The sequence below is a fragment of the Canis lupus genome, chromosome 28 (assembly GCF_003254725.2).
Source record: "Canis lupus dingo isolate Sandy chromosome 28, ASM325472v2, whole genome shotgun sequence".
Taxonomy (NCBI): Eukaryota; Metazoa; Chordata; class Mammalia; order Carnivora; family Canidae; genus Canis; species Canis lupus.
The window spans coordinates 41,101,813-41,126,014 of record NC_064270.1 but is presented as its reverse complement, the minus strand read 5'-3'; the positions used below and the strand labels follow the sequence as shown (position 1 = coordinate 41,126,014).

The window sequence follows — 24,202 nt, the reverse complement described above, 5'->3', positions numbered from 1 at the left end:
GATGAGGAGGAAGCCGTACTGCCCTTATGACCTAACTCAGAAGCCAGGCAGCACCATTCCCAGCGAAGGCCCACCTGGTTCAAGGGAAGGGAACAGGCCCCATCTCAGTGCCCGGTGCCCCGACAGGGCTGCCCACGGCTTCCGGAGAATCTGCTACACTCAACCAGGATCGGGGCCTGAACAGGGGCGCTGTGCCGTGCAGCCCAGGGTGGGCATCTTCCCGCAGGGAGTGCAGTGGATGGTGGTGGCACCTGACCAGGAGAGCAGTGTGCCCGTGTGCCCGGGGCCTGGCTCTGAAGAGCTTAAGGAGGGAGCCGGGCACCCAGAGTCCAGTCTCCAGGGACAAGGGCCAAGCCGGCAGAGACCCTGGCAGCTGGAGGCAAGGTGCTCCCCCTGTTCAAGGGAAAGTGGGGTGGATCCAGGCCCACCACACCCTCCCTCCCCCCCCTCCCCGCCAGACACCCCATCTTGGTGGGCGGGGGATGGGAAGATCCGGTCCTGAGGAGGAAGGGCAGTCAGGTCACTGCTGTCCCGCGCTGGGAAGCTGCACCCCACTCTGCACCGAGGGGTCCCGGCGCCTGGGAGACCAGGTGGAGACCCCCCACCAGGTGCTCCTGGCACACCTGCCTGGCCCAGAGGACGCTCCTGCCTGTCCAGAGCAGGCCCACGGGTGTCCTGCGAACAGTGCTGGCCGAAGAAGTCGGGGTCTGGCCACCCTCACCCAGCGACCGGGGACCCGGCGGGCTGGGGCGGCAGTGAGGGGGGGCGGGGGCGGCAGCGGGGAGCTCGGGGCGCTGCGGTCTTGGACCCGGCGAGGGACGCGGGGCCCAGGAAGATGCCGGAGAGGCCGGGCCGGTGGTCGCCCCAGCCCTGGTCAGCCTGTGAGTCGCGGCCGCGGTCCTCGGGGCGTCCAGTCCTCCGGGCGCGGCGGGGGGACCCTCTACTCCGCCGCCCCGCCCCCGGCCGCAGGCCCCGCCCCTTCCCGAGGCCCCGCCCCGCGAGTACAGGCCCCGCCCCTCCCGGCGAGCCAGGCCCCGCCCCTTCCCGAGGCCCCGCCCCCTTCCCGAGGCCCCGCCCCGCCAGGCCCCGGGACCATGGTGGTGCTAAAGGGCGTCCCCGCGCTGCTCTCCCCGGAGCTGCTCTACGCCCTGGCGCGCATGGGGCACGGAGACGAGATCGGTGAGCGGGGACCGGGCCTCGGGACCCCACCCCCGGGCAGGCCCGGCGAGCCGCGCGCGGGCCCCCACCGCCCCACGCCCCGCTGGGGTCCGGGAGGAGCCGGGTCCGGGGTGGAGGCCTTGCTCTGGCCGCCCCGGGCTCCCCCTGCTGCCCCACCCCCAGCCCCGCCCAGGCCGAGGTCAGCCCCGCGGTCAGGACGGCGGCCCCCGGGGGCGGATCCCTGGGGGGGGCTCTCTCCACCCGCGCCCTGGGGACACCTGCAGCTCCTCCCGCCCTGGAGACTCCCTCTGCCCTGAGGGAGGGGGAGGGGCGGCGGCGTGGTCTGCGGCCCGCGGTGGGAGGGGCTGGGGGCCCGGGGGGCGTCTCACGGCCCGGCCGGCCCTTCAGTGCTCGCAGATGTGAACTTCCCCACGTCCTCCATATGCAAGTGCGGCCCCGAGGAGCTCCGCGCTGACGGTGAGCGCCCCGGGGCGCGGCGGTCCCGGCTCCCCAGGTGCCCCGCCCTGCCCCCACCCCAGCCGCGGCCCCGCACCCTCAGCGACCCAGGGCAGGGCATCCCAGTGCGGGCCCCGAGGAGGGGTGACCTTGGGCCTCCTGCTCCGGCTCAGACACCTCTTGGTAACTTCTTGCAAGTGGGGAAACTGAGGCCCAGAGGCCTGTTGGCTGGCTGAGCACAGGTGCACCCCTGGCCCCCACGCCCCAGGTCACGTGTTCGGCTTTTGCTCTGCTGTAGAAATCCCAGTACTGGTGACCTCACCTCCCAGGCTCCAGGTGCCCACGTGCTCTGTGTCTGAGACCCTCTGGCCCTGGGGAGACCCGGCGGGGACGGGGGGCGGGGGAGGGGGGGCGCAGAAGGCTTGGCTGGGGGGCCTGGGGCCGGGTCTCCACCAAGAAGGCAGTAGCAGAGTGAGTACCAGGAGTAGGGGCTGGCGTGAGAGCACCTGTCCTGCCCTGTCCTTCCTACCTGGCTGCAGTGGGCTAAGGCCGGGCCTGGCTGGCTCCCCGCCCTCAGCGGTGCCAGGAGCGGCGACACGACCCTCCCTGCAAAACTGAGGCCACTGAGGCACGGAGATGTGAGGTGTAGAGTCAAGCAGCCCCTGTGGGCAGAGCCGACCAGTGGTCTGAGGCCCGTTCGCCGGCTGCTGGCCCCCTGACCCAGTGGCCATGGCTTCCACTCCCTGCGGAAGAAGAGCCAGCCAGGCCTCAGCTTACGCTGGGGGCCAGGTGCCCCAACATGCTTTCCTCCCCAAGGAGGAGGGGACAAGGGAAAGGCCGGAATGCTGGGGGACAGGGGACGGCCCAGCTGCCACGTGACCCACACGCCCTGCGTGTTAGAAGGAAACAAGCCGGTAGGAGTCGGAGCCAGGTACGAGCCTGACCGCAGAGAAAAGCCGGGAAAAAGGCAGAAGAGAACGCGCTCAGGGCGGCAGGCTCGTGAGATCCCAACGGGCTGTCACCAGCTCCTGCACAAGCAGTTGTCAGCGTTGCACAAGCAGCGGAAGTTCCTTTAACAGTCAGAAACCCGCTTTACCGGGGAGCAGGGACCTTGGGGACCAGTGGGACGGGTCTGGGGGCAGACTGGGGCAAGAACAGCCTCTTCCCAGAGCCCCAGGGTACAGGTGGCAGCTCAGGGGTCACGGGGGGAGTCCTGGGGTCAGGGAAGGGGCCCAGGTGCCCTTGCTGGCGAGTGTTGAGGTTTGCCCGGTGAGGGGGGTGGAAGGGCGAGCCCACGGGCAGCGCGGCCTCAGGCGCTGTGGCCAGGGCAGGGTGGTGCCAGTGCGACCCCGGCAAGTGTCGCCAGGCCGGCAGCCCCTGCTCTGTCCCGGCCCAAGTCCATCCCTGCTGGCTGGCTTGGGGCTTGGGGCCTGGGGCAAAGGGCATGCGCGCCCGGGAGGGCGGGTGCACTGCTGGCGGGCAGGGACTGCTGCGTGACCTGAGGTGACACTCCGCCCTCAGGCCTGGGCATCCCACCGCTGCTGGAGGCCGTGCTGCAGCTGCTGCCCCTGGACACCTACGTGGAGAGCCCAGTGAGCGCCCGTCACCCCACCGTCCCTCCCCGGTCTGGGCCTCGGTCTCTGCTTCCTCAGGCCCCAGAAGGTCCACTTGCTTGAAGGGGGGCATGTGTCCCCAGAGGGCCCTGTCCCGGTCAGAGGAGCCCTGAGCTGTCACCCAGCGGGGTGGGGGCTGGAAGTGCCCAGGGCAGCCGGATGCATAGGCCAGAGCCGCCCCCTCCTTCCCTAGGCTGCCGTCATGGAGCTGGTGCCCAGCGACAGGAAGAGGGGCCTTCAGACTCCCGTGTGGGGGACCTACCAGTCCATCCTGTCGGGGGCTGGCTGCGGGGTGAGGTGCAGCCCCGCAGGGAAGGCCCTCGGGACCCTCTGCCCCTCCTCGGAGGCTGGGAGGAGCCAAAGGCGGGGCCCCACACCCCCCTGCACTTGTCCCAGCCTTCCCGGAAGAGTAACCCTGGGGATGGGGCTGCCCCCAGCCTCCTGCCCTCTCGGGTTGCAATCCGGTCCTTGCCTGAGGTCCCTCGCCCGGCCCAGGTGACCGAGCGGGGCCAGGGGCTGCGGGGTATCCCTGGCCCGAGGCTGTGCGAGGGGATGCACTTGCCCTCCCGGGACCTCCCACTGGCACATCTCGGGCAGGACCCACCTGAAGGGCAGGGGGGCAGGAGGGGCCCTCGCGCCAACTCCGAGGGACACGGGGCCCCAGGCCACTGGCCACCACCGCCCCCCGTGTCCCTGCCCGTCCAGTCCCCCCCGCTCACAGGCTGAGCACCCTTGGGACCCCAGCCGGGAGACCGAGAAGGGAGGCCCTGAGCGGCCCTGCCTCTCGTGCCCCTGCGCCCGCTGGGCCCCGAGGTCCTCTGAGCAAGGCCCTCGCACCCCTTGTGCCTCCAGGGCGCCCTGGCCACGGTAGAGAGGTTTGCGTTTTATGAGCGCGCCAAGAAGGCTTTTGCCGTGGTAGCAACTGGGTGAGTGCGGGGTCCTGCGGGGTCCTGCGGGTCAGGGTGGATTGGGGCGCTCCCCTGCCCCCCTCGGCCCCTGCCCCAGCTGACACTAGAGGCCCCACTGGGAACGGGGTTGTCAAGGGATTTGCCTGAGGACTAGTTCCTGGACTACCCCCGTGGCGGGGGGCAGGAGTGGTCGTGGGGGGGCCGGCCGTGGTGCTCAGCTCCGCCCCTCCCGCAGGGAGACGGCTCTCTACGGAAACCTCATCCTCAGGAAGGGGGTGCTGGCCCTGGATGCGCCCTAGACCACCGGGCCCAGAGACGCAGCTGGATGCCTGAGCCGGACCACAGAGCACTGGCCCCGCCCCTGCCTAGCTGCACGGTCCAGGGGGCCGGGCGGGGTTGGGGGGACCGCCGGGGACCCGGGTCACCCGATTTACGGCAGTGAGGTGAAGGTTTCAACAACAGCCTGCATCCTCACAAAGGCCTGTGTGGTGCTGCGCACAGGGGAGCCGTTGGCCCCTCCGACGACCCCCCCCATCACCAGGGGGGAAGGAGGCCTCCCCTCACCCCCGCCCTGCAGGTTTGGGTGGCCTGACTCTGAGCAGGCCCCTGGGTTTGGAGCGAGAGCTCACGGGCCTGCAGCCCCCACAGAGGCCGGGGGGCGGGGGGGGGGCGTGACTGCCCCCTCGGGAGCCCTGGCAGCGGGTGGAGCCCCCAGGCTGGGGACGCTCGGGTTGTCCTGGAGGAGACCAGGCGGGAGGGCAGGTGGTGGCAGATGGTGGCGAGGGGGCCGCTCCCCTGGGGGCCGGGCTCTGCTCCGTCTGCGGGGCTCGTGCCTCCTCAACACTAGGAGCCTCCGGGTCCTGGGAAATGGCAGGGGGAGAGGGTGGTACCGGCCCGGGGGGGCCCCCCGACCCCATAGGCGCAGGCCAGCCCGCCTGAAGGTGGCACGAGGGTGGCAGTGGGCTGGGGCTCGGGCTGGTCTTGGGTGGGAGCACCCGCCACCCCTGCTCTGGACCCCAGGGTCTTCCCCAAGCCTCCCCTCCCCTCCAGGCCTTCCTCCGGCCTCGTGGGTGCTGGCGCGGGCGTGAACGGGGCTCCCGGGCCGCTGGCTCCCGTGTTTGGGACCAGGGCTGGTGTCCTGGTGTCCCGGAGGTCGTGGGGGGCAGACAGGCCCGCTGGGCTGAGCTCGGGGCTCAGCCTGGGGAGGGGACCGTGCCCTGGTCCCTGCAGGGCCTACCCTCGGCGCCCTGAGCCCACGGCCACTTCCGCCACACAGACGCCTCTGAACGGCCTTACTGAGGCTTGAGTGACGTGTTCTAAACTATACACGTGGGAGCCTCTTGCCTCTGCGCTGTCTCCTGCTCACGCGGCTCGCACACTCCCGGGCCCCCAGCTGGCCCGGCCTCTGCAGGGGCTCCCGGCCGCGTGACCTGGCCACAGACTCCCTGGGCTGCCCAGGGCTGGGGCACCCCTGCCCTTCCATCCGAGCCGGGCACCGCCCGAACCCACACGGCTCAGAGATGCCGTCCTTGACCGACAGGAGGGACGGGAGGGACGGGAGAGACCGTGAGCCCTCGGCTGTGTGGGCCTCAGAGCCCGCGCGGGGTCCCAGTGCTCACGCCGCCCGGCTGCCCTGTGAGGTCACCGTCCGTCTGGGGTCCCTCCATCAGGAACACGGGGTGACGCCGGGCGGTGAGGCACATGGGCCCTCACGCAGAGCTTCGGGTGTGGGCTGCCGTCCAAGTCCTCAGAGGGGACCCACGGGCGGACACCCAGCCCTGGGGCGTGAGGTCACCCTCACGAGCTCACCGTCCCCGGGCAGCGGCGAGAGCTTGGTGGCCTCTGCCTGATGTTTCACCCTGTGTCCTGCGTGCGGAGCGGGGGCGCCAAGTGCTTCCCTCCCTCCGGCGGGGCCATGACCGCCACGCCGGAGCCCCGGGCACGTGCGGCTCAGCCCCTCCCGCTCGGTCCCTGCGCCCGAGCCCCAGCCCGCGGCCCCAAGGGCGGGGTGCGGAGCCCCGGGCCTCAGAGGGCGCCCAACAAGCACCCAGAGAGTGAGGACCGGGAGTCGGGGCCTGAGTCCTGCCCGCACCGGCAGCCCGTCTGTGGGGGGCTGACCTCCACCAGGCCCGGGGGGCGCCGAGGGCACAGGCCCTTCAAGGAGCAGGGCTGCGGGGCTGGGGGCCTCCGGGGCTCCCGAGCTGCGACGACCAGGGCCTTCCTCCCCTGACGGCGGGCTCTGACCACGGACGCGCCTCCCAAAGACACTCGTGGCCTCTGCAGCTTTATTTTTCTAGCTGGGGAGGGTCAGGGCCCCTAGGAGGCCTCCCTGGGGTGGTAGATGTGGTCTCGGTCCTCCTCCGGCCCTTGAAGCACCTGCTGAGGTGGAAGCACCCACGGCCAGAGCTGCGCCGGGCCCTGGGCCTCCTCGGGCAGGGGGTGGTACAGGCTGTCGCGGTCCGGCTCAGGGTCCCAGCTGGGGGCACGGCCCCAGGTGCCCTCCGCCCCCGCCTGGGCCTCGGAGCCTGCAGACAAGAGGGGGGTGAGGGAAGTAGGCCCCACGCGGCTCCCCTGCCGGGACCCTGCCCCCCAGGGGTGCCCACCTTGACCTTGCCATGTCGCCCACGTGGCAGCTGCCAGCTTTGGGGCCACGAGGAGACCCGTGGGCTGGTTGTCGTGTTTCAGCGTCTCCAGCATGTGGGCTCCCCGGGCCCTGGGAGCACAGCTGGGTCAGGTCTGCTTGCACCCCAGGAGGCAGCCGGGCCACCCCACCCGGGGGCCCACCACCCGGTGAGCAGCCGGGGGCCCTGGCTCGAGGCCGGTTGCTCCACACCGGGGTCCTCGGCGGCTCCAGGGTCCTCGGCGACTCGGTTCGGTTGCTGGCCAGCTGCCCCAGGGCCCAGCACAAGCACCACTGCTCCCCACCCCCCCGCGTCCCCCGCGGGGAGCTACGGCCAGACCACCCCCAGGGGACCCAGACCCACAGCCCAGGCGTCCCCACCGCATCCCTGAGCTGCGTCCCCAAGGGCGTCCCCTGAGCAAACCTCCAGGCCCTGGAGACCCCGAGAGCTGGGCAGGAGCCCCTGCTCCAAGGCCAGGCCCTCACAGGCTGGGGCCCCCTGGGGAGAAATGCCTCCTGCGAGGGCGACCTACAGCGCCTTCAGCTGTGGCTGTGGTGTGGGGGTCTGGGGGCTGCAGGAAGGCTCCCCACCCCGTCCTGTGCCCCTGTAGGTCGCTGACAGATCCCAGGGGGCCCTACTGGCTGAAGCATTGCCCCCTCCCCCTTCACCCACCAATGCCCTTAGCTAAGGGAGCTCCCAGGCGGGGCCAGAGCAGGGGGCGTGGAAGGGGTGCTGGGGGCACTCACCCCTCTGGGTCCTGCTCAGGGGCCCCGACTTTGCCGTCGGTCCTGACGAGGCCCTGGAAGCGAGTTGGCAGGTGTGTGCTCCGTGGCCTGCACAGGGCAGAGGACCACACCGGCCAGGGCACCCCACCTGCTGGGGGCTCACGGGGAGACTGGGCAACCCCTGGGGCTGAGTCTGGACCCCGGTGGCCCGAGGAGGGCCCTGCTCTTGAGCCTCCATGCAGCAGGCTGAGCACAGGGCGGGCGACGAAGCGGTGCCACGGGGAGCGACCTGCTGTCTGCTGCCGGGAGGGGGGGGCTTCCCCTGACCTGGTCTCTCCCAGGTGTGCAGGGTGGGGTGGGGCGAGACGGGTGGGGGCACACGGTCATCTGCACAGAGGGCCCCCGGCCGCAGGGCACGAGGACAGGATGAGCCCTGCACTGGCCGGCGGGGCGCAAGGCATCAGGGCCCTGCTCCACCTGGGCCTCCTTGCCCAGCTGATGCCCCTGCTCAGTCCGCCCCCCCAGCACCCACGGGCCCTTGCCGTAGGGGCTCCACCTCGTGCCCTGTCTTCTTCACCTCCCTTCCTGGGGGCCGGGCTCAGGGCCTGCACATACCTGGGCCAAGGAAGCCGAGCCCACCTCCTGCAGCACCAGCAGAACCACCAGCCAGGCGACCAGGAAGAGCCTGAGGGGACCAGAGAGGATGGGGAGAGGCCGGGCCGCCCTGCCCACGGAGCTCCCGCCGGGACACCCCTGCTGTGGCCCGGCCTCGTCAGCGCGGTGTTCTCTCCCCGAGGATGCCCAGGCCCCTCGGGCCACGGCCTCTGCCCCGCTGCCCCCAGCAGCCGCAACAGCCCCACACTGCCGGCCTCCGGGGGAGATGCTGGCCGGGCCTCCCCTCTCCTCCCGGCACAGAACGTGGCGCTGGTGGTGCTCAGAGCACCGCGTCCTGCCCCCCAAAGCCCAGCACGGCGGATCCCGCACGGCCAGTCGGCACCTGGCCTGTTGCAGCTGCGGGTGGACAGCGGGGTGGTGCGGGCGTCCCCTCAGGAAGCCCTGAGGGTGCCCAGGAGGCTGCACGGGGAGAGGCGTCAAGCTCCAGGCCCCGAGCAGGGAGTCAGGGAGCGACGGCCAAATGGAGGGGACACATGCACGCCGGACAGGCGTGCGTGGGCCCAGCTAGAAGGTCCTGGGAGCCTCACCCAGGGCGGCCGGAGGCCAGGACGGGAGACTGACCGGGGCGCAGTGTGCACCCGACGGACTCGCCACCCCAAGCCCCAGGTCACCCACCTGGACCCTAAATACGGGTTCGGCTCCCCCAGAAACAGATCCTGAGGGCAGTGAGGCGGGAGCGGCCGGGGCAGCCTGGAGGCCATTGGCGACGACCCTCACCCCCCCTTCCCGCTCCCCCCCGCCCTCCAACACCCTCCTGTCTGCAGGATGCGGCCGCCCGGGCCTAACTGGTTTTGCTCAAAGAAACTCAAATGCCCGATGGGCCTCCGTCCTGCTCCTCGGTCTGGGCCCAGCGCGGGGCCCTCGCAGGAACCCTTGGCTCCCTCTCCAGACGCTGGGGCCAAAGGGCGGGGGCGTGCCGGGGGCGGGCTGCTCGGGAGGGCCCCTGCCCCTCGGGCACCCACCCACAGAGGCTGAACTGTGCCCTGCGCCGACGTGTCCGGACTCCACACCCCCACCTCGCTGTCCAGCTAAGCCCAGGAAAGCACCTCATGGGTGAGGTCGCGGCTGGGTCCCCGGCGTGGGGGTGTGGCCATGGCTCCGGAACCCGTGGCCTCTCCCCAGGAAGGCAGCTTGGACTCCCAAGGGGGCCCAGGGACCCCAAGCCCCGCTGCGACCCGCCTCCCTGCAGGGGAGGCACGGCCTCTGGCTTGAGCCCGGGGGGCCCCCAGGAGAAGCCCCCAGACCAGGAGGGCGAGGGGAGCGCTCAGGCTCATGGGAGGAGGGGAGGGGGTCCCCAGGAGATGAAGGAAGGAGGGGACACCCCGGGGGGGAGGACAGCCTCTGACCCCCCGGCCCAGCTTCCAGGGGACTGTCCCCTCTGGCAGCATCTGACCCCCTACCTCTCCTCCTGACCCAGCGCCTCCTGCCTCCCCTTCCAGGCACCAAGGGGCCCCGGGGGACAGGGTGCCCTGTCAGGGGGTCCTGGGCGAGGCCCTCCAAGCTGGTCCCGAGGTAGACACGGGATGGGCAGTTCTAGCCGCCCTGGGGCCCGCAGCCAAACCCCTGCCTGAGGACAGAGGCCACCCCTTCCTCCCCCGCCGGCTCCCTCCACGGAGCCAGCCTGAGCCAGGACGTGGTTGCCCGGGGCTCCCGGACCCAAGCAGACCGCCCGGTTTGGGTGGGGGGTTCTGGCTTAGGGGCGTTGGGCATTACCTCCTCATGATGAGGTCCTCTTCCCAGTGTAGACGGTGCTCTCGGGGACCGATAGTTCAGATCCAAGTAACTGGATCCAGTGACTCAGATCTGCTCTGCTCCTCCCGCCGGTTCCTCGGGCTTTATGGCCCCAACGTGGGCGGATCTGGACAGAGGTCAGAGACCAGGGATCCCAGCAGCAGTGGCGGCTGGTGCTCCCCAGCTGGCTCCCCCCTCCCCCTGAGGACCCACCCGAGGTGCTTCGACCCCCACGGGGGACCCGCACGCCCGGGCCCACACCCCCTGGCCGCCACCAGCAGAATGTCCAGATGTTGCTTTGCGATCTGGAGGATTGGAGCTGAAACTGGGCTGACAGGTGGTCCGGAAGCTGGAAAACCGTCCCGACCTCCCACCCCACCCCTTGTGCTCCTGGCACAGGCCTCCTCCTGGAGCGGGTTTGCCCGGAGCCACGGGCAAGGGGTGGGGCTCTCCCCAGTCGGACTGGGCATCCTTAGGGGGAAGCCACGTCGGGGCCCTGGCGTGGACACGGACCCTGGCACAGGCGCCTAGAGAAGGGCGCGCACCTGCGGCCGAGCCTTGGGTGGGAACGGGGCCTCCCCGCAGGGCCCCCCTGCCCCAACTCCAGGGTGCTGCTACAGGGGCCCCACGGTCCTGCGTGCTCCCAGCTTTATTTATGAATAAATAAATAATCTTTTTAAAAAAGAAATAAAGGGGAGGGTGATGAAATGTCTTAAGCAATTTCAATAAATAGAATTTTTAAAAACATTTTACTTATTTATTGATGCGAGACACAGAGAGAGAGACCTGAGACACAGGCAGAGGGAGAAGCAGGCTCCCTGCGGGGAACCCGACACGGGACTCGATTCCGGGACCCCGGGGTCACACCCTGGGCCCAAGGCAGACGCTCACCCGCTGAGCCCCTGGGCGTCCCCAGAAGGTGGCTTTCAATTTAGGCTGTTACTGGGCCTTTGTGACAGGTAAGCCCGTTGGCCAATGAACCTTTGCGCGCAGGTGGTTTCCGAGGAGAGCGACTCCGGCAAAGCGGACTAGTGACCGTCCCCTTCCACGCTTTCCTCTTTCTCTTCCCTGAGAATGACTTTTAGTGCTTCTGTGTCTCCCGGAGCGCGAATCCGGGTAAAGGAACTCCCCACTTCCCGGCTTGCTCTGTTCCTCTGTTCAGTCACATTGGAAAGGACTTAAGCGGGGGCTGCCCCTCGGGCCGGGACACCTGCAGGCCCTGCTCCGGGGGCGTCTTCTCACTCTTTGGTTTGCCCTTTCTCGTCTCCTGCCTCTGGAGAGTCCTTTTGGTATTTTTTCAGCACGCCGCTGTTCCAGGTACAGCTTGGTTTTCAGACCAATCATCTTTTTCGCTTTCTTTGAACGTTCCTGAGCCTCTCGACCTTCTTTCTTTTTTTTTTTTTTTTTTTTTTTTTTTTAATTTTTTTTTATTTATGATAGTCACAGAGAGAGGGAGAGAAAGAGAGACAGGCAGAGGGAGAAGCAGGCTCCATGCACCGGGAGCCCGACGTGGGATTCGACCCCGGGTCTCCAGGATCGCGCCCTGGGCCAAAGGCAGGCGCCAAACCGCTGCGCCACCCAGGGATCCCTCGACCTTCTTTCTTAATCTTTTTCTCCTGGAAATCCAAACGACAGCGGTAGTGCTTCTGGCGTGACTCAGTGTATTCGTTTTGTGGTCTGGTGCCGCCTCGGAGCCGTGGGGAGCCGCTGTTGGGGCGCGCAGAAACTCTCAATTTTCGGGTCTCCCAGACCCGCAAGCCAACTCCACGCAAGTCGTGACGGGACCCCACTGCACACCAAAGTTAATTCAAAACGCATCGTTCTAGGGGCACCTGGGTGGCTCGGGCCTGGAGCACGCAGCTCTTGATCCCGGAGCTGGGTGTGTGCTGGAAAAAAAAAAAAAAAAAAAAAAAGAGGTCGTCTCGGGGGCCCAATCAGTTCTGCTGAGTGTCCTTCTAAGAAAAGACAAGGCAGACGGGGGACTGTCAGGAGCCACCAGCCAAGGAGAGGAGCCTGTGGAAACCAAGTCTGCCCTCGCCTTGACCCCGGCTTGGAACCTCCAGCATCTAAGGAGCCAAATCCCGGTGGCTGCACTGCGCAGCCTGTGGCCCCAGGTGACCAAACAGATGACAGCAAGCGTCGGCGGCAGGTGGACGGACCGTGCCACTGCTCGTTTCTGGCCTCAGACGGTGCAGGCCTTTGGGAAACGTCTAGCTGACAAAGCTGACCGTAAGTGCCCCATGAATGACCACGGACCCTAGCGACTGGTCCTCGCACCTGCCCAGAGGAGGGAGGCCTCAGGCTGCACAAACACACGTTCCGGGCCCGTCCACCACCAGCTGGCAGCAGCCCGAGCCCCCTCAGCTGCGCTCGCACCCCAGCACCCCTCCCTGGTGGCCCAATGGGGAACGAGCGACAGGCTTGCTCCAGGGGCAGGGGCTGGCCTGGGGCTTCAGGCGTCGGCACACCAAGGGGGGCAAGAAGGCAGTCTGAGCCCCGGACAGGGTCGTGGGGGGCAGGCCGGGGGGCAGGCAGGGCTCAGCTGCCCCCCACGCAGTGAGGCAGGCGGTGTGCTGTCCGGGTGGGAGCCCCCTGCACCCCCTGCACCCCCTGCCCCTGCGCAGCTCCCACAGGGGGGGCTCGGGGTGGAGCGGTGGCCGCAGACGCAAGCGCTCCCTCCCTCCGCCCGCGTCTCCCAGGCGACAGCAGCCTCGGTCTCGGCTCGGCCCCTCCCCCGCCCCGCCCCGGCTGCGAAGCGTCTGGAACCGCATCCTTCCTCCGCATCCTCGTCCTGCGGCCGCGCCGTGCAGCAGCTGCCCGTCGGAGCCGCCTGTGAGCCATTTCCACATTTCTCCTTGTGGAGCGGGGGCGAGGGGGGCCGAGTGTGCAGGGGCGTGTGCACGGCCGCGCGAGGTGCGCGTGCAGGTGCGCGTGCAGGTGCGTGTGCAGGGACGGGGGCACCGCGGCCGACCCGATGGCGGCCGGGGGGAGCCGGGGTCCCTCCTTGGGGTCTCCGGTGGCCGCAGCGGGGTGCTGTCCGCAGGCCCCCCCGACGGCCGGGGCCTCCGCGGGGCGAGCCGCTGCCCGGACCCCCGAGGAACCGCCGGTGTCCAGCCGCGCGCAGACCCGACGTGCCGCCCCGACCCCGTCTCGGCCGCGCGGCGCAGCGCGGGCGGGGGTCGGGGCCAGCATCAGCGGCGTCGCGGGGGCCGGAGAGCCCTGGGGGCTGCGGAGGGGCGGCCCGTTCCAGAAGGTCCGGCTCTGTGCGAGGGCGGGGGGCGCGGGGGGCGCGGGGGGAGCGGACGGCCGGACCGAGGAGCGCCGGGGCCCCGCGCCATCGCTCCAGCAGCACCTGCCGCAGACCCCGGGCTCGGGCCACAGGTGGCGGGCGCGCGGGAAGCCGGGGCGGGTGCAGAGACGAGCCGCCCCCACCTGGGCCTCCGGGGCTGTGCGGGAGCCGAGAGCCAGGCCGGGGGCGGCGGGCGCGGGGGCGGGGGCTTGCGCCCTGCGGGGTGTCCGCTCGGCACGCGCCGCCCCGCGCTCCGCAGTCACATGCGCGCCCGACACGCGCCCGGCCCGCAGGAGCCCGCGCAGGTGCGCAGCCCTCCGCGTGACGCAGATGCAGCCGGGCGGGGGGCGGGGCGGGGCGAGCACCCGCGGCCCGGCTCCTGCGGGCTGTTCCGCCAGGGCCCCTCGCCCCCCTCCCCGCGCCCCGCTCATCCCGACGCCGCCTCCGCAGACGCCGCCCAGCAGCCCGCAGTGGGGAGCGGACGACGGCAGAAGGGGGGGGGCGGGAGGCGCAGGGCGACCTCCGAGCCTGTCCTGGGAATGAGCCCAGCCCGCCTGCCCAGGGGGCCCCACGACTCAGCGAGGGAATGGATGTGGGGGGGGGGTCCCACATGCAGCCCGCCCCTGCCCCAGCATTGCGCCTCGGGCGTGAGGCCTGGAACCCGACGCGGAGAGGCCCGAAGGCCCCAAATGGCTCCTTCCCTTGGAGAAGATGTGTCATTCCCGGCCTCCGTTGCCATGGAAACCCGTGATGACGTCACACGGACGTCACGCTCTGTCGGAGGAGGCTTGGCTCCTAGAGGACCCCAGAGGCGGAGCTACCTGTCCCGGGGCCGGCGGCCCGGAGGTTGGGGCTAAGGGCGACCTCGCGCCCCCCGCCCCCCGCCCCCCTCTGCAAGCCGCAGGGCCCCGCCGCCCTCCCGCCCCTGCGAAGCCCCCCTGCAGCGCTGCGCACTTGCTGCCCCGGCCTCCCCCTCCTCCGCAGCCCGTCAGGCCCTCCCTCCGGGGTCCCCTCCCGGGGCTTCCGGGCCCTCTGTCCTCCCCAGCGCTGGGATGTTCCCACGGGTGCTGGTCCACCTCGGCCTCCCGCGGCTGCCCTGCGTCCTCCCCGGGCTGCCCCCCTGCCAGCCCCACTCCCTAGAAGCTCTCCAGCCTAGGGGTGCAGTCGGGGGCGCTTTGCTGGCCCGTAAGGGCCCGGCGCCCGGGGCGTAGATCCAAGGATGAGCCCCCACTCAGGGCCCTAAGGGGACCTTCCTCCCTGGAGCGCCCAGGAAGTCCCCCATGGGGGTGCCCTCTGCCCAGCCGGCTGCCTCTTTGCTGCCCGACGATGCGGCTCCTGGCCACCCCCCTTTGTCCTACAAGGACCTCCCTGCCCAGCACCTGCACACTCTCCGTCCCAGCACCCCTGGGCCTCCGGGCCGGAGCTCCTCGGTATTCCCACCCTGCCTGCCCACACCAGGAACCCACAGCAGGGCCTGGCCTCTGGGGTGTGAGGGGGTCCCCCATGGGCCTGGTGGGGCTGCTGCAGGGGAGGCGTCTGGGGATAGTGAGGTCGCCCGGGACAGCAGTCTATAGGACGGGTGCAGGCAGTGGCCGGGGCCGGAAGCACAGCCCCCCGGGGTCTGACCCCGGTCCTACAAGGAGGAGGTAGGCAGACAGCCCGGCACAGGTGCCACGAGACTCCCATCTCTGCGCAGGCGCACGCCAGGGCCCAAAGCCTGGGGAGGGGTGGGGTGGCCGGGCCTCTGCCCCCAGCCTGCTGTCCTTTGGTTGTTGGTCTCATTTATTTTGAACTCTTTGTTGTGAAATATAACGAATATTCAGAAGATGACGTAAAACAAACGTGCAACCTGATGATTGAAGGTAAGTGCACCCCAGTCATCCACCAGCCAGTGAAGACTAGAAATCCCCGCAGGGCCCTGAAGCTGCTCCCCTCCCCTGAGGCCCCCCAGACTCCCCAGACACAGGAGCATTAATTGGTCTGGAGCCGCGCAGTGCGGGTCCCTAAGTGCCAGCCTGGTTCCTCCGGCGGCTGCTTTCGGGGCCAGCCTCCTCCCGTGGGGTTGGGCCGGTCCTGCCCGCGGCTACACCGTTCACCCCATTGCTATAAGGACTCGGTGGCAGGAACGCCTCATTTACGGCTTGTTTTCTGGCGTGCGGTTGTGTGTCCGTGGGACCGGCCCTGCCATCCACGTTAGCGGACGCTCGTCCTGCGGGGCGTCCACCCCGGAGTGAGGGCCGCTCAGGGTTCGGCGTGTGTGGCTTACGTGAGTCCACACCCCCTGCAGGGCTTTGGCTCCTAGGCTCCTCGAGCTCTCCTGGGTTTGGGGGGGCTTCAGCGCATCTCCCCGAGCCGGTTCTGATTGGCCCCCTCGTGGGCTAATGAGGCGAGCGCCTGCTTAGTATCCGTGGCCTTTTGAAATCTTCCTTCCTGCATTTTTCTATGGGGTTTTTCTAATATTTTTCTTCATCAACCTGAGCTGTTCTGCCCGAACGTTAGCTTCCTCGCGGCCAACGAATCACCCAGCGGGTGGCTTAAAACAACAGGCATGTGTGTGGGAGAATCCAGCATTCTTTGGAGACAAGAATCCAGAATTAGGGAGGGCTGCGCGCCTTTGGGGCTCTAGGGAAGGAGCCTCCCGGCCTCTCCCTGCTTCTGGGGACCCCAGTGTTCAGTGGCTTGTGAATGCATCCCTCCGACCTCTGCCTCCCTGTGTGCCCCCAAACGTAGGACCCCAAGCACTGGGGTAGGGCTCCTGTGATCCACCATGACGTCATCTCCGCGCAGTCACGTCTGCAAAGACCCGATTTCCTAGGAAGGTTACACTCGGGCAGAGGGACCTGAACATCTCTCGCTGATGGGCCCGAGTCCCTCGCCATCGGCGCGTTGCACATGCCTTCTCCGGTCTCGCTTTGCTGCCGCTCTCTGAAGGCTACGTTTTGATAAGCGGAAGTTCTTAATTCTAATGTAGCCCTTTTACGGTCAGTGCTTATTTCCCACATTGAGGGATAATTTTTTGTCATTGATGTAAGACCTGCAGCGCCATGACTTATGGAACTGATAGTAAAAGGCCGTTTTTGCTCCTTCATCTTAAAGGCAAAGCTTTCACTGTTTAGTTCATACCCGATGCTGTGGGGATTTTTGTGGGTAGCCTTTATCAGGTTAAGGATGTTTTCCTCTACCCTTAGTCTGCTAATAGGTATTTAAAGTAATAAACAATTGTTGGATAGTCTCAAATACTTTTCCAGATATTATTGAAGTTAATCATGATTTTTTAGAAAGATTTTGTTTATTTTAGAGAGACAGGTGGGGGAGGGGCAGAGGGAGAGGGAATCTCAAGCCGGCTCCCCACTGAGCAGGGAGCCTGACGCGGGCTTGATCCCAGGACCCTGAGACCACGACCTGAGCGGAAATCAAGAGTCGGATGCTGAACCCACCGAGCCCCCCAGGCGGGATCGGGATCGGTTTCTGTTGAGCACAACATCTGCCCTCCGAAGTGCGCTGGGGCAGGCCCGCATGTGTGCCTGGGCACACCCCGCATGGCTCTGGGGCCCAGGGGCCAGGAGACCTATGGCTGAACATGCCTGGTTTGTCCTGGGATGTTGGCTGTCCTGGCTCCGGTGTGAGGAACCGGGTCCAGGCTGGGGCCCCCTCGCCCTCTCCCAGGGGTGCCATGGTCGGGTGGTGAGTGGGCAGTGACCGGTGTCTCCTCCGGACAGGCCGAGGACCGCTGCTCACCATGGTGAAGCTGGGCTGCAGCTTCTCCGGGAAGCCGGGCAAAGACCCAGGGGATCAGGACGGGGCCACCACAGACAGCGTCCCTCTCATCAGCCCCCTGGATGTCAGCCAGCTCCAGCCACCGTTCCCTGACCAGGTGAGCGCCTGGGCCAGCAAGGAGGGCTCTTCTCAGCCCGACCGGAACAGAGGGGAGGGGCAAGGGTCGCTTCCATGTGGCCTCCCCCAACAGGCAGGAGAGCAAGCAGGGGAAGGGCTGGTCTGGGCCACAACCCTAGTTGGCCAGGCAGTCTGTGACCTGATCAGCTGTCCCGTCACCTGGAGTCACCCTTTCCTCATCTGTGAACTGTGTAAACTGACCGCAGGGTGACCGTCGGGAGTCCCACGCCATCTGGCAGACGGTGCCTGGCAGGGGTGCCCAGCAGGCGCTCCGAGCAAAAATTTCCACCTTCCCTGTGGGCGAGACAGGGTCCTTGGGCAAGGTCTGATGGAGGGCAGCTTTCTGGAGGAATCTGCTGAGGCACAGCTGCGCCCCCCCCCCCCCCCCCCCCCCCCGTGTGCCCTGGAGCAGGACCTGCGGCAGGCGCTGCAGCGGAGCGGAGGGGCCACCTTCCGGGCCTGCATCAGTCGGCCTAGGCGGGCCCTGGGGCTCGGGGTTAGAGGCAGCCCTGGGCTCAGGGGACCCTGTGGCACCTGGGGGCACCACCTGCCTGCCCCCAGCTGGCCCTTGTAGCCAGCGCAGCCTTGCCACTAGACGGTGCGGCAGCTGCTCAGCACCCAGCTCCAGGGCAACCGACCTGGGGCCCCTCCCAGTCCCCCATTTCAGTGTGCTCCTGGCTCCCCTCTTCCTGCAGGTGGTTATCAAGACACAGACGGAATACCAGCTGTCCTCCCCGGACCAGCCAAAGAAGTTCCCCGACCTGGAGGCCCAGAAGCTGGCCTGTAACCACCCAGAGGAAGGGCGCAGGGTAACCCCCCTCCCTGTGCCACGCTGCCCAGGAGTTGATCCCAGGGGATTGGGGGCAGGGAAGATGGGGAGCAGGCAGCTGAGGCAGGGGAGCCCGTGCTCTGAGCCAGGTGGGCTGGGCCCCTCGCCCCCTCGCCTGTGGTCAGGGAGCCAGGTGGGCAGGGATCCCCCCCTCGGGGCCCTCACCCTGCGGCTCCGCGGGGCTCCTCTGGCCCAGGGCTCCTTGCTGCGCCCATCTCCCGGGGTCACGTGTCTCTTCCTGAGTGACCTGGGCTTTGTATGTACTTCTGCTGTGTATGTGCCTAATATTTTTTCCCACCGTGTTTATTCGCCCTCAAGTCCCCTAAATGATGGCTTTGCCAGTTTTAGCATGCCGCGTCTAAAGCCCTGTGAAATCTGCCCTCTCTGGGGGGCGTCTGGGAGCTGGAAGGGACCCCCCAGCAGAGGCGGTGAGCGCAGCCCCTGCCCCGAGCGCGCTGACCCTCCCCGGCGCCCCTCTCTGTCCCCGGCCCCCCAGCTGCCCACCGCGCGGATGATCGCCTTTGCCATGGCGCTCCTGGGCTGTGTCCTCATCATGTACAAGGCCATCTGGTATGACCAGTTCACCTGCCCCGACGGCTTCCTGCTCCGGGTAAGCCCTGGCCCGCTGGGGGGCGGGGTGGGCAGGGCCCCCATGTCCCCGCGGAAGCCTGGCGGGTGGGCTGCCCGCCCCAGGGAGGACCCCTCGGGCCGCCCTGACCCCCCGCCCCCCGCAGCACAAGATCTGCACCCCGCTGACCCTGGAGATGTACTACACGGAGATGGACCCCGAGCGCCACCGAAGCATCCTGGCCGCCATCGGGGCCTACCCGCTGAGCCGCAAGCACGGCACCGAGACGCCCTCGGCCTGGGGGGAGAACTACCGCGCCGTCAAGGAGGGGCCCAAGGCGCCCACCCAGGCGGGCGCGGCGGCGGGGGCGGGCGCGGCGGGGGCGGCGGCCACCGAGCCCCCGGGAAAGCCCTCGGCCCCGGGAGAGAAGGAGGCGCCGCGGAAGGCAGCGGTCAGCGCCCCGCCCCCGGCCCCGGCCCCCCAGTGACGGCGCCCGCACCTGCGGCCCGGGTAGGTGGGAGGGGCGGGGCGTGGGGTGGATGGGCGGGGCCTGGATGGGAGTGGGCGGGGCCTGGACGGGAGGGGCGGGGGCCTGGACGGGAGTGGGCGGGGGCCTGGACGGGAGGGGCGGGGGCCTGGACGGGAGTGGGCGGGGCCTGGACGGGGAGGGGCGGGGGCGTGGGCGGGGCCTGGTTGGGAGTGGGCGGGGCCTGGACGGGAGTGGGCGGGGCCTGGACGGGAGGGGCGGGGCCTGGACGGGGCCTGGGTGGGAGTGGGCGGGGCCTGGGCGGGAGGGCGGGGCTCCGCCGCGCGGTCCTTCCCGCGCACCTGGGCGGTGGGGGTCGTGTGCCCGCCTCGAGCGCCCGCTCTCGCCCCGCCTCCCCTCTGTCTCGGCAGCGCCCCCGGCGGCACCCGTGACCGCCCTCGCCCGACGCGCTCCCCTCCTGTGGTCGTGCCCCGCCTCCGGGACCCCTCGCTGATGCCCCTGCCCCCTGAGCTTCCAGCTCTGCTGCTTTTCTCTAAGTAAAGATTCACATCCAGCTGCGTCTCCTGTTTCTCCTGCGCATCCTGGTCCCGCTCCTTGCTCCTGCCTCCCCCCACCCCCGCGTGCCTCCTCCTCCTGCCGGGAGGGGCCCTGCAGGATTCTGAAGAGCCGCGGTGGGGGGGCAGCGAGCCGCCCTGGGAAGTGGGGTGCACCTGTGCACGCCGGCGGGGGGGGGAGGGCAGCGTGGACGCGGCCTCGCCCTCGGAGGCTGACTGCGATGTTCAGGGGAGCCTTTGGGACCTTGGCTCTGTCCCTGAGTTCCCCCAGCCCCACCTCCAGCGGAGCTGGTCCATCTCCCGTGCTGTGCTGTGCGTGCTCCCCACCCCCCACCCCCCACCCCGATGGACCGAGCATCTGGAGCCCCCTGTTCCCGGCAGCACCCACACGTGGTGCCCGCCTCCACTGCCTGGCCCACGGGCACACATCACTGAAGAAGTGAGCCAATGCGTGGCTCCAAGCGGCCCTGGGCCTCTGGAGAGGGGATGTGAGCCCACTCCTGGGGCCCGAGGGGGCTCCCCGCGTCCAGAGCACCCCATCTCCCATTCCCTTGGAAGTACAGGGGCGGTGGGAGGTCTGAGGAGTCTCCGCGCAGCCCACAGCACCCCCATCTCCCCCTCCGCTTCAGCGCTGGGTGGCTCAAGTCTGCTCCCACCTGGCTAGGCCTGACCAGGACCCCACTCCAGCTCCTGTCTTCCCCTGAGGGCTTTGATCCCAGGCCCAGACAGCCCACCCTGGTGAGGGGGTAGCTCAGACCCCAGCACCAAGGGCTGGGTGCTCAGGCCAAGGAAACAGACAGGAAAGAGGCCTTTTCAGTGCGTGGCCCAGCGACCGATGCCGTGGGTCAGAGTCCCTGGGCCCTAGTGGGGTCCTGCGTGGGGGCACAGGGCTGGGCGCTCAGACAATGTGGGACCATCTGGCCTCCAGGTCAGGGAGGCAAGGTGAGGGGTCTGAGCAGCTTTGGAATAGCAGGAAGTGGGTGAGGCAGGTGTTTGAGATGTTCCGTGGACACACAAGGCCAGGTGAGGGGGGGCGGGGGGGCGGGGGGGGGCTGGGTCTGAGGCTGTCTCCATCATCGCTGGGCTCCTGTCTGTCCAGCCAGCCGTCCATCCGTCTGTGGATCTGCCAGGCGTGACCTGCCAGCTGTCTCTAGCAGCCACCATCCCCGTGACTGTCCTCTGCTGAAGTGTTTCTGAGCCTTTGGAGAGGAAGTTGCCTCTTTACCCCTAAATACCTCACTGCGGATTTCCTAGGGGCACTTTCTTTACAGACCAAAATCAGGAATTTAGCTTAGATACTAATACTCTTATTTAATCAATATACCTTATTAATATTTCCCCAACTGTCTCAATAACGTCCTTCCTAGCAAAAAGAAAAGCCTGGCTGGGAGGCCGTCCGGGAGCCCAGCCACCACCTCCTTCCCCGTTCTCAGGTCACCTTAGAGGGGCCTCAGCTCGCACGTGTGAGGCGTGTTGTCCTGATGAGCCGCGGGACGCATCCCGGGGAGAGGCTGAGTCCGTGTTGGTGTTCCGCCGGAAGGCACCAAGGTCCGGCTGTGCGCCCCAAGGGGACAGATCCTCAGCTCGGGTGGCTTCCAATGGGTTGCACCCCGTGACGTTACCCTTTGCCTCTGTAAGTTAATACACGTTCCGGGGGACGCTGCTCTGAGACTACGAAACACCTTGGTCCTCAGCCCTCCCTGCTCAGAGCACTCAGTCTGGTCTGAATCCAGCTACTGTATTTTCCAAGTGACAATTGCCTAAATTCGGCACGTTTTCTACACTTATTAGTTGATCTTCCACTAGTTTACTGGAAAGAAAAGCTCTCCCGTCTCCCCTTTCATTTGTTTGCGTCAGCAGGACCCGCCGATTCCCATGTCGTTCAAGAGGCTGGAATCCGTGCTCTCGTTATTTATTTTTATGGTCACGTTGCTTTGTACCTGGCTAGTAGAAGTCGTCCTGGGGACACGTCTCCATCAGCCTCTGGGCACTTCCTAACTTCCTGGCACAAAGGTGCCACCAGGGGTGCCCGGGCGGCTCAGCGGTTGAGCGTCTGCCTCTGGCTCAGGGCATGACCCCAGGGTCCTGGGATCGAGTCTCACGTCGGGCTCCCTGCATGGAGCCTGCTTCTCCCTCTGCCTGTGTCTCTGCCTCTCTCTCTCTTTGTGTCTCTCATGAATAAATTAGATCTTAAAAAAAAGAAAAACCAACAACAACAAAGGTGCCACCAGGATCTGGGTGCTGCTTACGGGTGTTGCTTTGGGCGCTCTGCGCATGGAACTGCGCGTGTGATCTGTAACACACCCGTTCGTGCACACACGCTCCGTATCTCCCTCCTGTGTGTGCACAGACACACGTGCATGTGTGTGCGAGTATGTACACACGTGTAGACACAGCCCACAGTAATCTATGCGGTACATCCACGCGGCGTCTAGACTGCGGGTGTATGCGGGGTACCCAGGATCTCCGCAAGGTCCCAGTGGCTCCGCGGTTCTCGCTCCCCTGCCCTTGGTGTGAGAACTGCCCTCCAACAGCGGAAAGCTGGTTCCTGTGACTCTCAATATATTTATTTGCTTCGTCTTAGAATCCACTGGAGTCCTTTTCGGCATTGGTAACCCACGCCAGGGCCCAAACAAGCGCCTGCTGCTTATTCAGGGTTCTGTCTGGAACGTGCGGGTCGATAGTCAAAATGCTGTGCGCAGGATATTTGCGTTTGTTGTTCACGTTGCTTTTTTTTTTTTTTAAAGATTTTATTTATTTATTCATGAGAGACAGAGAGAGAAAGGAAGAGACACAGGCAGAGGGAGAAGCAGGCTCCATGCAGGGAGCCCAACGCAAGACTCGATCCCAGGACCCTGGGGTCATGCTCTGAGCCAGAGGCAGCTGCTCAACTGCTGAGCCGCCCGGGCTGCCCTCTCTATTCCTTTCATATATGGTGGAGTCACTTATTACTGCTCACACTCTGGTTTTGGGTCCTTCCCCCATTTTCATTGATATTATCCATTAGTTTTGTTTTTTCCTTTTTTCTTTTTTTTGAAATCACAATTTATTTTTAAGGATGTTATCTATTTATTCATAAGAGACACAGAGAGGCAGAGACACAGCCAGAGGGAGAAGCAGGCTCCATGCGGAGAGTCAATGTGGGACTCGATCCCAGGACCCCGAGGGTCACGCCCTGAGCTGAATACAGGCACTCAACCGCTGAGCCACCCGGGTGCCCTTAATTCACATTTTAAAAAATTTAAATTCTATTCATTGACATAATGTGCTATTGGTTTCAGAAGTAGAGGTCAGTGATCACACCCAGGGCTCATCCCATCACGGGCCGTCACCCAGCCACCTCACATCCTATTATTTTGTAATAAGTAAAACATTAACAGGATTCCTAAGGAGCCGACTCCCTCCCACCCCTGAGGGAAATCAGTCTTCTTAGTTTCTTTCTTTTTTTAAGGTTAGTTATTTATTTATTCATGAGGGACACAGAGAGACAGAGACCCAGGCAGAGGGAGAGGCAGGCTCCACGCCGGGAGCCCGACGCGGGACTCCATCCCGGGACCGGGGGTCACGCCCTGGGATGCAGGCCGCGGCGCCAAACCGCTGAGCCCCCCAGGCGTCCCCGTCTTCTGAGTTTCTAGCTCAGCTGTCTGTGCGTCTTTCTGCACAAACAAGCACATACATCTGCCTTTTTCCCCTCCCGTTTGACTTTTTTCTCTGTAATGATTTTTTTTCCCCCACACAAGTGACAATCAATTCTCCAATTCTGTGCACCACCGGATGTCCCAATTCAACCCTATTCCCCGGAAGAGACACAGACCCCGCCAGGGAAGGGCCTGGTCTGGGGAGCCTGCCTCCTGGTTCAGACCATATCGGGGCCCCCCGGCCACCCTCTCTGTCCACCTTGACTACAAGTCAGGGCCGGGGGGGGGGGCCGGGGGTGCACGGGCACAGCCCCGCGGGCACCCGCCGCCTAGCCTGGCTCCCGCCCCGGCCCCAAGCAGCCTGCACCCCGGCCCGACCTCTTCAGCAGCGTAGCCAGGTGTGCCCTGAGAGCAGAGGCCCTGCCTCACAGGAAGTGCCCAGGGCTGGGGAGCTGCTCCCCGGGACCCCGGGACCCCGGGACCCCGGGACCCCGGGACCCCAGGACGGGAGCAAATGCATTTTTTTTTTTTTTTTTTTTTTGCAAATGCATTTTTTATTGCAGCACATGGACTTAACCCACGGGAAGCCAGTGCACAAGGTGTGATCGGACCCAAGACCCCCTCGTTCCCGCGGCGTCCCCCCACCCGGGGCTTTCCAGGTGCTTTACAACATTTTGCAACACAATGCTCGATGAATAATTTATGCATATGTGCTTTGTATTGTTGGAGATTTACCTGCCTGGCAAGCTCCGGGGAGTGGTCTTGCTGAGTTAAACCTGCCTTTGAGGGGACTCTTGGCGGCTCAGCGGTTGGGCGTCTGCCTTGGGCTCAGGGCATGACCCCGGGGTCCTGGGATCCAGTCCCGTGTCGGGCTCCCCACATGGAGCCTGCTTCTCCCACTGCCTGTGTCTCTGCCTCTCTGTGTCTCTGTGTCTCTCATGAATAAATAAATGAAATCTGAAAAAAAAAAAATGCTTTTGACTTATAAAATGTTATGATTTACGATTATAAATTTAAACCAGCGTCAGAGAGCAGGAAGTCTTGTCCTCTCAAAGG

The 24,202-nt window shown here is 66.5% G+C and overlaps 3 protein-coding genes and 1 long non-coding RNA gene across 12 annotated transcripts in view; 2 read left to right on the top strand and 2 right to left on the bottom strand.

Moving 5' to 3' along the window:
* CALY (calcyon neuron specific vesicular protein) overlaps nt 1-19,507 on the top strand; it is a 150,280-nt gene extending 130,773 nt beyond the window's left edge. The window contains exons 1-6 of one of the 3 annotated variants that reach the window (XM_025467732.3): nt 12,561-12,719; nt 16,896-17,050; nt 17,766-17,879; nt 18,396-18,509; nt 18,634-18,977; nt 19,365-19,507. In XM_025467732.3, the coding sequence (XP_025323517.2) occupies nt 16,916-17,050; nt 17,766-17,879; nt 18,396-18,509; nt 18,634-18,954 (684 nt within the window). In that variant the 5' untranslated portion in view covers nt 12,561-12,719; nt 16,896-16,915 and the 3' untranslated portion in view covers nt 18,955-18,977; nt 19,365-19,507. Of the gene's footprint in view, nt 1-12,560; nt 12,825-16,895; nt 17,051-17,765; nt 17,880-18,395; nt 18,510-18,633; nt 18,978-19,364 lie in introns of those variants that run through there. The other 2 variants (XM_025467733.2, XM_049103185.1) reach the window with 2 other exon arrangements.
* On the top strand, nt 1,038-4,599 carry FUOM (fucose mutarotase). Of its 6 annotated transcripts, none has more exons than XM_025467736.3 (6): nt 1,038-1,179; nt 1,567-1,635; nt 3,136-3,206; nt 3,421-3,519; nt 4,080-4,153; nt 4,371-4,599. In XM_025467736.3, exons 1-6 carry the CDS (start codon nt 1,095-1,097, stop codon nt 4,432-4,434), a joined length of 462 nt encoding a protein of 153 aa, XP_025323521.3. In that variant the 5' UTR covers nt 1,038-1,094; the 3' UTR covers nt 4,435-4,599. The 6 variants fall into 6 exon arrangements, with proteins under 6 accessions (XP_025323521.3, XP_048959146.1, XP_048959143.1 ...); XM_049103189.1 differs by having other exon boundaries at nt 3,136-3,276; XM_049103186.1 differs by lacking the exon at nt 4,080-4,153.
* Nucleotides 6,417-10,102, bottom strand: PRAP1 (proline rich acidic protein 1). Of its 2 annotated transcripts, none has more exons than XM_025467740.3 (5): nt 9,870-10,102; nt 8,097-8,166; nt 7,503-7,555; nt 6,739-6,848; nt 6,417-6,660 (listed from the first exon to the last, which is right to left on the bottom strand). In XM_025467740.3, the coding sequence occupies exons 1-5, from the start codon at nt 9,875-9,877 to the stop codon at nt 6,452-6,454; spliced, it is 450 nt and encodes a 149-aa protein (XP_025323525.3). In that variant the 5' UTR covers nt 9,878-10,102; the 3' UTR covers nt 6,417-6,451. The 2 variants fall into 2 exon arrangements, with proteins under 2 accessions (XP_025323525.3, XP_025323526.3); XM_025467741.3 differs by having other exon boundaries at nt 6,745-6,848; nt 9,870-10,088.
* On the bottom strand, nt 10,623-12,498 carry LOC125753910 (uncharacterized). Its single transcript, XR_007406736.1, has 3 exons — nt 12,165-12,498; nt 11,482-11,773; nt 10,623-11,269 (listed from the first exon to the last, which is right to left on the bottom strand). It is a non-coding gene; the product is annotated as an uncharacterized LOC125753910 (long non-coding RNA).
* Nucleotides 19,508-24,202: the final 4,695 nt, after the last annotated feature.

Coding starts and splice junctions, on each gene's coding strand:
- FUOM (XM_049103186.1), top strand. CDS start 1,095: ATGGTGGTGCTAAAGGGCGTCCCCGCGCTGCTCTCCCCGGAGCTGCTC. Junction 1,180..1,566: donor GGGGCACGGAGACGAGATCG/GTGAGCGGGGAC, acceptor CCGGCCCTTCAG/TGCTCGCAGATGTGAACTTC. Junction 3,207..3,420: donor ACACCTACGTGGAGAGCCCA/GTGAGCGCCCGT, acceptor CTCCTTCCCTAG/GCTGCCGTCATGGAGCTGGT.
- PRAP1 (XM_025467740.3), bottom strand. Junction 7,556..8,096: donor GCTCGGCTTCCTTGGCCCAG/GTATGTGCAGGC, acceptor ACTCGCTTCCAG/GGCCTCGTCAGGACCGACGG. Junction 6,849..7,502: donor CCTGAGCAGGACCCAGAGGG/GTGAGTGCCCCC, acceptor CTGTGCTCCCAG/GGCCCGGGGAGCCCACATGC.